This window comes from Anabrus simplex, chromosome 11, assembly GCF_040414725.1.
Source record: "Anabrus simplex isolate iqAnaSimp1 chromosome 11, ASM4041472v1, whole genome shotgun sequence".
In the NCBI taxonomy this organism is placed as follows: Eukaryota; Metazoa; Arthropoda; class Insecta; order Orthoptera; family Tettigoniidae; genus Anabrus; species Anabrus simplex.
This window is the reverse complement of record NC_090275.1, coordinates 15628234-15641398: the sequence shown is the minus strand read 5'-3', so window position 1 is coordinate 15641398 and position 13165 is coordinate 15628234. Positions and strand designations below refer to the sequence as shown.

At 41.4% G+C, this 13165-nt stretch overlaps 1 protein-coding gene across 3 annotated transcripts in view; it reads left to right on the top strand.

Moving 5' to 3' along the window:
* Akt (Akt kinase) overlaps positions 1-13165 on the top strand; it is a 319015-nt gene that overhangs the window by 271597 nt on the left and 34253 nt on the right. For all 3 annotated transcript variants that reach the window (XR_010861220.2, XM_067155279.2, XM_067155280.2), the window contains exon 4: positions 5138-5327. Coding sequence is in view for 2 of the 3 variants with exons in the window: in XM_067155279.2 (XP_067011380.1) it covers positions 5138-5327 (190 nt within the window). In the remaining variant the exon portion in view is untranslated. The remainder of the gene's footprint in view (positions 1-5137; positions 5328-13165) is intronic.

Here is a 13165-nt window from a genome sequence, read left to right as displayed (position 1 = left end):
ATCACATTTATGGCTTACTCAAAGCTCTTTGTGTATTTGGACGTACGGATATAACAAATTTCCTGACTTTGAGGACGGTATGTTTAAGAGAAAAGTAAGAATATTTATTGAAATGCAAAAGTATTGTTTTCAAATATTGAGTAAAATTTAATTTGGAAATTAATTGCGAAGGGCGGCATAAAAGGGCACCTCGGGCGCCGCGTTTGACAGGGCTGCTCTACACATTCCAGCCAGTTTTTTGACAGTGGAAACTTCAGTCCAGTGCTCCGATGAGATTGTTGAGTACATTTGACAATAACTGGCAGACGACGTTGTTCAACATACAACTTGGTTAAGGTTGCAGGTTTCAATGGCGACGCGTGACGTTTTGAAAAGTGTTACCACACATCTTCTGTCTAAATCATCCATATTGTCTTTATTCCAAGCATTTTTTTTTTCTGAGCAAAATAGAATACATGGCCAACAGTACAGTTTTTTTTTTTTTTTTTGCACACAACCACATAACCAATCCAGATCTATGTACCACGAGTCACTGTTGCGCATCAGATGTCTCTACTACTAACTTTCCACCACACTGAAATTCTTGTAACTTTCCAAATAGATGTTTGGAGAGAGAAACAGCAGAACGGCCACCGCTTACATCACTGAATCTCAAACATTTCTTGAATTTCGCCTTCGGGACTAACATATCAAAATACAGCCGAGAGATGTGCTCTGTTAGAAAAGTCTGAACTTTTATCCAAATTAACGGAAATAAAATTTTGCTTTCTTAACCTCGTCTTTAATTACGCTGATCATAAAAGTAGCTATGGCGTCAGTAACATCATTTTGAATGTCAGATGAAAGTCCTGAGAAAACTGTAGATGCTTCTAAGTTGTGCCGAAATGTCGGCTTTCTTAGCAATTAACGTTAGTAACTCCCTGTAATTACCTCTGTTATCAGATTCTTCAGTTTCTCGATGACCACTGAAAGGTAATCCTTGCTTTGAAAGAAAACACACAGTATCTATTGAAGTGCTGATAATATATCTGTTATTTTTACTAGCTCATAATGCTTGTTAATTTTCTTTCTGTGAGCTGTACTCTATTCTGGACCTTCCGAACTGAATCATATCGGCAACAGCAACGATGTGTGCTCGAGACACCTCATGGCGTCTCTTTAAAACTCAAACTATATAAATTGTCCACAACGTCTTTATTCCATGCATCCCTTCCTGAGGAAAATGGAACACACGGCCAACAATACAGTTTATGAATTTTGCACAACTACATAACCAATCCAGATCTACGTACCACGAGTCATGAAAATATCTTACTGTTCTTTTCGATTCCTTGACTGAATTTTTAAGAGAAAGCGTAGGTCTACCTTTTTCAATTATGTTTTTCTTTTCTTCAAAAGTTTTTAACGAAAATGCCGTGTTCATTAAGCTTTCTACTATACATTAATATTCTAGGCCCGCCAACTCACTTATTGCGCGCGGCTGTGAGCTTGCATCCGGGAGATCGTGGATTCGAATCCCACTGTCGGCAGCCCTGAAAATGGTTTTCCGTGGTTTCCCATTTTCACACCAGGCAAATGCTGGGGCTGTACCTGAATTAAGGCCACGGCTGCTTCCTTCCAACTCCTAGATCTTTCCTATCCCATCGTCGCCATAAGACGTATCTGTGTCGGTGCGACGTAAAGCCCCTAGCAAAAAAAAAAAAAAAAAAAAAAAAAAAACTCACTTATTTTCGAGGTGGAAGTGACAGCACTCATTTTAATGTTTAATGCGTTGTGCAGTTCTATAGGCTATACTTACCTAACCTAAATTCACACTTTAACAAGAAAAGTCACATTGTATTATAATAGAAAACAATAACAATAATATAGCAATGCACTGTTGAGCGCGGCAGAAAGAACGGACACTACAGCTGGTGGTGGTTATTGTTTTAAGAGGAAGTATAACTGGGCAACCATCCTCGATAACACTAATCAGAGAGCAAGAATGGAAGGGGTCCGACACTTCGAAAAATGAAGGTATCGGCCAGAGGAAGACAAGGGCCACAAGGGGCATGAAAATGAAAGACTCCCTAGGCCTCCATACGTAAAACCGTTGGGGTCTGAAAAGAACAAGAGTTGACCAAGGGAGGTCGGATAGGGTAGATGAAAGTGAGGAGCCTGACACAAGTGGAAGCAATGCCAGGACTCAGCTAAAGGTCCCGTGGTCGCCAAACCACGCTCCAAAGTTCAGAGCCCCTGGGGCCCCTTTTAGTCGCCTCTTACGACAGGCAGGGGATACCGTGAGTGATATTCTACTGCCCCCACCCACAGGGGGAAGGACAGTACAGCTCAGCACCGGCGTTATAAGCTTTTGTTTCTACTTTCCATTGTGGTAACACGACCGGAGAACATAGCAGGGTACATCTCTGTATCGAGGGAAGAGGTGCCTTGCTCGGTGCAGGCGCAATAATACTCGCCTAGCTGTTAGAAGAGATTCAAAGCGTAACCACTGCATGGAGTGGTAACACCCTCTCGCTCAGCTTTGACGGTGACGAACTACTGCAATAGAGTTCTCACGGCACGTTCAGGCGAAGAAATAAGAATATTAAATATTAGTATTAAAAGAATATTCAATTTTTATATTTTCAAACTGTTACCAGTGGTAACAGTGGATACTAGCACGCTTCGGCACTCGCAGGTTTGAATTCCAGTGTAGATGGCATTTACCCTTTTTGAGATAAAATTTTATTTCTCAAATGTCTCTTAAACCCGAAGAAGCTGAAGGTGCATTTCAATACATAACATACCAAAACTAACCTGGGACCTCAGGATGGTCATTTCCAGCTTTGCTAATTCTGATACATAACTGTTATGTCAGGACGCATGCTATTCCCAGAAACCAGGGAGATACATCTCGCTGATAATCACAGTGTAGCTGTTCTGTTTATAGACGAGTTAAGTTTCAGATCTCGCCGTGATTCCTGGAGTGTTATCTCTCAGCGTAAGAGTGAACATGTTGTAAATGCAACATAAAGCAACTGTCTCGTTGCGCAGAGTACCTGTTTGTATTCAACAACCAGAACTAAGATTTTAGCAACTGTGCCATGGAATTTTGAGAAGTTATAGAAATTAAGAAACACATGAACATCATAAATTTAGAGGAAGGCTATATACAAAATCAGTAGCTTTTGGATGCCTCTTGCTCTCAAATTACCAGTATGCAGGACAGCTCAGGAAAACACAGGACCTTAAAGTTACGGAACTTCTTCTTTTCTGGTCGTATTTGTACCCATAACACGGGCACCGCCGAGCTTACTCAGGCTCGGCTCGTCTGACTCTGAGAGAGTATGTCTAACGTTCTTGCACCAGATCTAATGGTACTTCACTTTCCTTAAGGCAGCCTCAGCACTTTGTTTCCTTGTTGCCTTAGGACACTTTCTTCTGCTCTTCGATGGCAAGAGCTTTCTATGTTAAATGGTGTTCATTTCTTCTTCTGATGTGACCATGCCAGTGAAGCTGTTCTTCCTCCATCTTGTCACTGATGGGCACAACTTTAAAGGATCCTCGCACATGCTCATTGCGCACTTTGTCGTGCTGAGTAACTCCCGCCGACCATTGCAACATCTGCATCTCTTTGACATGCTTTCGCTGGTCATGCCTTTTCTCCCTTGCCTAACATTCAAAGCCATACATGAGGGCAGGCCGGACAGTGGTTTTGTACACTTTGCCCTTTAATTTGGGTGGCATCCGGTAATAATAATAATAATAATAATAATAATAATAATAATAATAATAATAATAATAATAATAATAATAATAATCGTATGGCCTCAGCTACCGTGTGCAGACATTTCGATTTGAAGCCATCTGGCTGTCTGCTCGTCAATTTCGACGTTCCGTTTTACTCTAGGTCCGCTAGATGGTAGACAGAGTAAACCGGATCTCTCTTGGGCGTCTATGGCTGAGATTTAATTAATTTTGTCGGGTAAATACCAAATGTATCACCAGAGATCTTTTACATGCCGACATCGTACGACATGGAGTGTCGAACAAACTTTTTTCCGCTCTTCAAAAATCCGACTACCTCTGCCGGGTTTGAACCCGCTATCTTGGGATTCGGAGGCCGTCACTCTACCACGGATCCACAGAGGCATCCGGTTATCACACAGAACATCAGTAAGAGACCACTATTTCATCCTCCAAGTTACAGAACAGTAGTGGAAGTTGTCCATCTGACTGCCGAGCCAGAGATACGTTCCAGAGGTTCCAAATGTATCCTCGGGGCTTGTGGGAGTTTGGGGGTGGAGAGGGAGATACAAGGCAAGGCATAGTGACCCCCTTCATGGTTGCGTGGGGAGACTGATTACCTCGGATTGAGGAGGAGTCATATAGTTGCCTTGATCAAGTAATATTGCAATGTGTTTGAAATGTCGGCAATCTCTTCATAAGCTACTTACATTTGGTTATATAATATTATTCACAATATACAGAACTGACATCCAATAGGAAGAAATGCAGGTCCTGGATAGATCCACTGGACACTGAATAGATTGTGGTATCTTGTCACGGTCACAGAAGGGACTCTCACTTTTCCTCCAGTTGTGCATAGCCTTCTTGGTAAGTTGATACCAGGTGGCTGGCTGTAAGGATCGGAGATTATATGTAGAAGGTCAGGATTTGAAGCAACCCCTTTTTCCACACCAAGCCTGATCTGTGTTGAAGTGAGCTTTCATCAGCTTTTTGCATAGCTTTCGTGAGGGATTTGTAGATTTTAATCTCTCTGGTTTCTGAAGGTTGCAGTCCTGGTGTATGGGCATTTATGGATTCTTGCAACACTTTTGCCACAGAGCTATTTTTCTTTGAAGGTGTGAAGAATGGATGTTGGATAATACTGGCAGCCATTTCAATGGTGGTTTTTGATGGTACCTGAAACTGTTTTCATAGTTTCATTCAGGTGTAAACAGTGTGTGCAATATTCTACAACTGGGTCAACTAAGGCAAGGGCTGATATTCATAGAACCATACATAGCAAGTGGTTTGGATCGTATGTGCGCATGAACTAATTGTGAATTGTAATGGAACAAAAATCTATATTCTTCTTGTTTGGGAATTAACCAATAAGAATTATTTGTAATGATTCAGTCTGTTCACCTTTCAGGGAAGACTGGGTGGCTGCAATCCAATATGTAGCTGATCGACTTGCGGAGTCCGAGGATGTGGACATGTCCTCCGCTGACCGTCCCAGGTCATTCGGTGGAGACTACGATGTTAAGACCATCGACGATCTTGGAAAGAAGTTCATGGTACAGGGCATGTCGAATAGCAAGACGTCGGGCAAGAAGAAAGTGGTAAGTAGGTAGTGATGAGAACAGTAGTTCCAGACTGGCTAAAAGCACTCTGGAGCTCCCAAACCAATGTGCCTTATAGATCCACATGTCCAATATAAACTATCAATTTACTTTAATAGTACCTTTAAATCAATGTGTTTTGTCATTCTGAAAAAAAGTTTGACAATTTAGACCAAATTTTAAAGTGTAAGTTAAAGAAGGTATATTTATTGCAAGGAAATTAGTTATTAACAAATATAAAACATTCAGTTCCCCTTCTGACCCTGAATAATTGCATCAAGTATCAAAAATCATCATCTTATTGAGATCACCAGCAGCCCAGCTTTTGGCACACACATTTCCATTCAGTGCCTTTGTGAGATAATGTGCCATCTGGTGCATTGAATCATTAACTAACAAATTAATTTATGCCTTGAGAGTACTTTTAACCGCCTGTATAGCACACCTTGGATTTCATGCGGACTTACGTTACTCTTCTGGAACTTCTAACGAGGTGTGGCCGTGAGTCCTCAATGTGTCCGCATTCAAAACTAGAGAAAATTGAAGAACAAACAGACTGGCAGACAACCAGAGAACACCTGCGAGCTTGTAAAGAATCATCATCATCTTCTTCTTCTTCTTCTTCTTCTTCTTTGCATTTCCCTACGTATGTGAGGGTCCCCATTCTAGAATCCATTTTTACAAATCTGATGATCCATAGCTTCCGTAGTGTTGTTTTTAGCGAGGTGCATGTCTTCTCTCACCCTGTCCAACCTACATGTTTTGTGGTTATCCTCAAAGCCAGCAAATCTTCACATTTGGTTGAAGGGCGGATGTGTCAATGCTATGAAGTTCACGCCATACCTTGCATTTTGTGTGTGAGTGGGGGCAAACCTTGAATTTCTTGCACACGTTGTCGTCCCTTGTATGGCCTAGTCTAGTCTCACACCAGCCAGCTCCAGGAGTCCATGTCCAAGCACCAAACATATCAGTCAAGGGGCAACTTCTATAAAATGTTGACTGTTTCCCATATCTAGGAAGCCACATGTCTAAATATGTTACTGTTAACATGGAAGTTGGTCACCGACTTAAATGTGCTATGGTAGCATTTGAGAGGCTGAGAGTCAGAGTTTTCAGTGTCTTGACATCAGTAGCTCTACCAAACTTCTCATGGATAAATCTGTTGTAATACCGAATCTCTTACATGGATGCGAGACATGGACAACATACAGGTGTCGCATAAAATGCACATCTGTAACGTATATCATTTATTTCATGTGTCTTATCATCAGCAATGGTAGTGCAGTCAGACATGAAGCATGAATTGAAATGTTTGACTTAAGTGACTTTATTAAGTTTAACCTGGCAATTGTGCCATCTGTTTGATTGCTAAATTCCAGGAGTCTTCTAGCCTGTAAACACACATCTCGTTATATTACTTCTTGCTTCTTCAAATTGAATTTCAACCTAAATTCTTTGAGATTCATATTTCACTCTGGCATGTATTATTTGCTAACATAACATAGTTTAAGTATGATAATGTCCATGGATGTTTTATCTGGATGTCATTCATGACGACTAGAACTTGGATTTCTGTGACTTAGAAACTTTATTGAGAGAAAACGTGCTATTTGCTTTACGTCACACCGACACAGATAGGTCTTATGGCGACGATGGGATAGGAAAAGCCTAGGAATGGGAAGGAAGCGACCATGGCCTTAATTAAGGTACAGCTCCAGCATTTGCCTGGTGTGAAAATGGGAAACCACAGAAAACCATCTTCAGGGCTGCCGACAGTGGGATTCGAACCCACTGTCTCCCGGATGCAAGCTCACAGCTCTGCTCTCCTAACTGCACAGCCAACTCGCCCGGTGACTTAAAAAGAAACTCTGGAAATTGGGGTGCACTTATGCCCTAAAAGGTACCAGAATGTGACATTAATACTCGGAAATGTGACGCAAAAGAACCCATGGTCTTCACTTACTACAGCTCTTTTGGAACAGTACTTTCGTTTTTTTTTTTTTTCCATACCAGGTAGTTCACCAGCCCTTTGCAATTTAGTTTTATGCATAACGCCACTTTTACTACAATTCTGCACTAGATTGGTCCCTCTCTATAAACCAGGGTAATATAACGAGATGCATGTTTACGGGCTAGAAGACTCCAGGAATCGTTAGTACCACTATTAATTCATTATGGACAGCTCGAATGAACCCGTAAAATGAGCACAGATACAAAGAACACATGCCTTATAACAGGAGGTACACACACAGACCTGGGAACTGTGCGCTGCATGTCAAGCCTCACAGTAGCTCATATGGCAAGAGTGCGGTGGGTTATGTGATAGTGGTCAGTGCTCAAGGGTTAGAAGGTAGGAGGTTCGAATCCCAGGCAAGTATTATTTTTTTCAATTTTTTTTTTTAACAGCTATTTGGCTGGGATGAGGCAAGGTTGCATACTTCATATTTTCACAGACTGGTTTGTTTATTTGGCCCTGAAAAGGGTCGTTGGTATGATGGCATATGGTATGGAGCTGCGTTGGAAGAGGCTAGGAAACATTTGATAGGATTTCAGTTATTTGTGTTGTTTAACGCAGCACCTGCTCAAACTGACGACCTCCATGGTCGATACAGAGTTGGGCACGATGTAAGGACCATCTGGCACGTTGCAACATCTCCGGTGAAACAGATCGGCATGCCTCGGTGATGAACTGTCTAAGATGTCCAGGACTGGCCACCTCCTCTTTATACACCATTTGTTATACGTGGCCCCTACAGAAAAAATCCAGTGATGTAAGATTGGGTGTTTTGGTAGGCCAGAGGACAGGTCCTCCCCTTCCTATCCATTTATCAGGATACGTTGCATGGAAATGGATCCGGATGACCACTGCTGTGTGTAGTGGAGCTTCCTTCATTTTGAAACCACATCCTGCAACGGTCATGGAGTGGCACCTGTTCCAAGAATGGTGGTAGTTCATCTTGGAGAAACCGCAGATAGCATTTTCCCATTAAATGGCTCTCAAAGAAATGGGAGCCGATGAGGTGATCACTTATGATGCCACACCATATGTTCATGCCCCATTGTACCTGAAAAGCTGCTTGTCTTACCCGGTGGGGATTAACCACACTCCAGTAATGTTTATTGTGGCAATTAACAGTTCTGTTGTTGAGGATCATTTCTGTGTTCACATGCTGTAGTGGTCTATTGCCAGAACATCTCCCGGGCTTCGAAATCATGACCATGGAGCTCTTTGTTGCAAGAACAGATGGTGCGGGTGAAACCGATGCGTATACAATATCCGCATAACAGATACCTGGCTAATGTTAATCTCCTGTGCAGTGGCCCGTGTTCTAGTGTGAGTGACAAAGGCAACTCTTCATTGTGAGCAGACGTTACGGGATGATCTCGAACAGGCCATGTCCTTCCCAGGGATGCAGTAGCCTGCAGATGTCTTTCCACACTCGGTTGTCGTCTATCCAGATAACGTTCTTGATACAGGCGTTGTGCGTGGTATGCATTCTGTGTAGCTTCTCCATAGATGAGTAACATATGAGGCAGTGAATAAGCTTTGTCTTGTGTTGTGAGCGGAGTTCATGCAGCTACGTACTTACCTGCCGTCGCATGTTGTTACAATTCCAATGGGGTACACTTTGCCCTACCTGTGGTCTGCGAAGCTTGGAACATCTGTGACGTAGCTAACTGGTTGCCTGTGTCCTACCCACAGACCATCACCTCCTAATCCATGTCCAACCCAGCACCATAACTTATGCCACGATAGATACAGCCCTTTATAGGGCCAAATAAACAAATCAGTTGTTGGAAGTTATCAGATATGCAACCATACCACATCCCAGGCAACAGGCTGTTAAAAGAATTGAAGGTGCTCAAATACGTCAGCCTCATGTCGGTAGATTTACTGGCACGTAAAAGAACTCCTGCGGGACAAAATTCCGGCACCTCGGGGTCTCCGAAAACCGTAAAAGTAGTTAGTGGGACGTAAAGCAAATAGCATTATTATTATTAGTTAAAAGAATATTTTGTGTGTGCGGGATTCCAACCTTCGAGCACTGCCTCCACTATCACATATCCCACTGTGCTTTTGTGGTGTGAGGTACTGCGAGGCTTGACATGCAGCATGCAGTTCCCAGCCTATACCATACCTGCTCCTGGTCTGTGTGTACACCTTCTATTGTAAGGTACATGTTCTTCATATCGGTGCTCGTTTTACGGGTTCATTCGAGGTACCCATAATGAATTAATAGTGGCGTTCACGGTTCCTGCTATCTTCTAGCCCGTAAACACACATTTTGTTATATTACCCCGGTTTGTGGGGAGGGACCAAATATTTCAAAATTGTAGTAAAAGCAGCGGGATGCATAAAACTAAATTGCAAGGGACTGGCGAATCACCCGGTATATGTTTATGTAATTAAACCATTAACATATCAGGTTTTTTTGTTTTGTTTTGCAAAATAATTTTAGTTTTCATTTATGAATCTGATATTCTAAAACAAGATTTTTTTTTTTAATATTATGTTTCTTGATATTCCCTGAAATTCAGTGATTTATATGGGTTATTCTTGAGTTTTGAAAATTGAGAACTGTGCTAACATAGTTACTTGGAAAGATTAATTGGGTCTATAGAAGAGACATTTTTTAGATTATTGAATTATAAATGTTAGTTGCAGGATTAAAAATGTAGGTGTTATGACGTGATACTATTTTCTTTTGAGAGTGTCGTATTAAGAAAAGCTGTGCTTGATACTAGAAACAAGAATAGTGTATAAACTAGGGCTAGTATTGGATTGGAGCCTTTTAAAAAGGTGAAACATGTCTTCTTGAATAAATAAATGTTTAATATTATTGATTGGCTGTAAGAACATTCTCCTTATATAGCTACTGAACCCGTTGTTAGTTTTTGTACAGTTGCAGAATCCCACCAGCTGTAATGCCAGCCAGTGGAAGCAAGTTGCAGCAGAAGAGACGGAGAATGTCTGTACTAACGATAGTCAGTCATTGTAACACTGTTGTTGATTACCATCACCAGTTAACTTGCAAGTTTGTGAAAAATGTAAATAGTCACAAATATCTCCGTTATCATTCATCATACAGTAAAAACGCGTGCAACCTAAAAGATTGGAAATATGTTTTGCACGCCTTTTGTTATGGACAGTTTATTGATGCAGCTAATATTGATGGAGAAATTTGACGTGGCGTGTTTTGGCCCCCTTAATATCGCTACATCACTGTATACTATTCAAATAATGTTTATCCTAGTGCATATCTTGGCTATCTCTAAACTTAAGTAAAACGTTTCAGGAAATTCTGTTCAGCCTTTTATCCTTTGATGTCATAACAAACAAACAAACAAGTAAACTGAACTGAACCTACTTTTGAATTCTATACACACTCACTGGCACGATAAACACAACACTTCAATTCCTTAAAAATAGATTTATTTTAAATTCCAATCACCTTTATGTCTCTAATTTACTATTTTGTAATAAAATATTGTGATACAGGCTCCTCAGAAGCATAATCATGGCATCCAACCTTTCAGCCATGCTCCTCGTTAGTGCTGCAACATTCTCCTGAAGAATCATCTCCCGTTCTTCTGGGAGGCCCTCTCTTAGGTCCCGTAGGGTGTCTGGATAGGCTGATAGACCTTTCTCCCCAGATGGTCACCTAGTGACATGGAATATTTGAGTGCCACATTACCTGGCGGGCAGAGGTGATCCAGATGTGAGCACAAAGAAAATTCAGTGATCTCTTTAAAAATCAACTGTTACAACAGTTTAACTTAGATTATTTTCAGGTTATTTTCAGGCATTTACAGTAGAGACTCAAAGGTTTGTAGTTTACATTAATTGACTTAATGTGTATACATTTTGACAGAAATATGTCTTAAAGCTGGTGGTCATCTGAAATTAGCAGCTGTTGATGATGGCCATGGCCAAGAGACATATTTATGATCATTTGATTTTTGCAAAGGGAAAAGCGATTTCTAATTTACCATATACTGTAGTGTACTAATGGAGAAGAGATCTTCCATATTTTATAGGGAATGGAAGTGACGTTCTTGTATTTGCATGGGTTGTTTCACAATGCAATAAAAACTAGGGTAATCGTTGGCTCAGAAACTTTGAGAAGAACTGAAACAATAGTTCTAAGATTAATTTAGCATAAATTCCAGGTTAATGGGACGATTAGTTCAAGAGAAGAGGGCATGTATTTCAGCGTGTTTCATCATTCGTTACTTGGTCGTGTGCATCATACGTTCCCATTCCTTGTGTTATGCGTCCACCTTCACTTCTTTCAGTTCAGTCTGGAAGTGATGTTACCATCTGATTTGTTCAAACATAATTACTTCACTTTCATTCAAACTACGCCGTACCATACTTACGTGCCATGCTATTTGTATCTCAAAGTGACAGCGAGCCAAGTATTTAAGATCTTAGGATGTTTCAAGGCATTGAAAGAATCATATGAATTCTCACCAGATCGTGTCAACATACATATCAATGGAAAGATGGTGATTTTCTACATAAGGAAAAGTCATGTAGTGATACATACATCCGCTAGAATGCAGCAGAAATGTAAATCTGTATGCTCTCAAGCATAAAGATATCAGACTATTACAAACTCTCTAGTGGGGGGAAACAAGGAACTCTGATTTGAGTTGATTCATTCATAGAAGGACGGCAGAGATCTTCAGCTTCCATCTCGACAAATTTAACTTGACAAACTAGAACAAAATCTGGTTTACTGAGTGAGTTGGCCGTGCGGTTAGGGTCACGTAACTGTGAGCTTGCGTTTAGGAGATGGTGTGTTTGAATGCCATTGTCGCAGCCCTGAAGGTGGTTTTCCATAGTTTCCAATTTTCACACCAGGCAAAAATGCTGGGGCTGTACCTTAATTAAGATCATGGCCGCTACCTTCCCATTCCTAGTCCTTTCTGATTCTTGTGTCACTAAAAACCTTCAGTGTGTTAGTGCGACGTTAAACCATTAGCAGAAAAAAGGAAAATGAAGTTAGGCCTGCAGGGGTCTGTACCACACATGAAGTTCAGCAGCATGTGAACGATAGGAGGTCTGTACAACGTATGGAGGTTGGCGTCAAAGGGTTAATAAGATTCAATTCGGGGCTTCGAGCAAACCAAACCATAACATGAATCCACTTCATCCAAGAACTGTTACTTCCATCTCAAAGATGTGGGCATGCATTGTCCTGCATCACCAGTAAATGGACTGAAAGGCACAACTTGCTCCAGGTAGATTTCCACCTCATACCAAAGTGCTGTAAGGCTCCCATGCTTCACGAAGACCAAATCTGTCCTTGCAGTTGTATTGATTCCTTCCCACACCATCACAGAACCACGCTCATAAGGCATCCTGGGTGAAAATGCACAAGGGAAATCCCTTTCCTAGGCCTTTCCCAGGTCCTTTCTCTATCATCGGGTGGGGATTGCAGGAAATATTGCAACTCCTCAATGAACAGCATTTGCTCCCATTGTTGTAGTGTCCAGCTGCAATGTTCCCGTGCAAAACACACCTTTCGAACTTGGTGGAGTTGATTTCGTGCCTCATTGGCGGTGGTGTGATGGATGTGGAGAACTAGAAGCTGTAAGAAGTTATCATCTCTTGTCAATGTTGCTCTTCTTGGGCCTGATTCTGGTCTCCGTAATAGCCTCCAGCTTCCCTGTACCTTCTTACAGTTCTGGAAATCATGGAAGGTGTCATTCTGACCACTTCTGTAACGTAATGCATGCTGCAATCATCTTCCACCAAAGCAAAAGGTTTGGCAGCATAGTCAGGACTTAACAGCATTTCTGTTCCAGAAGACTGATTATGATAATGACAA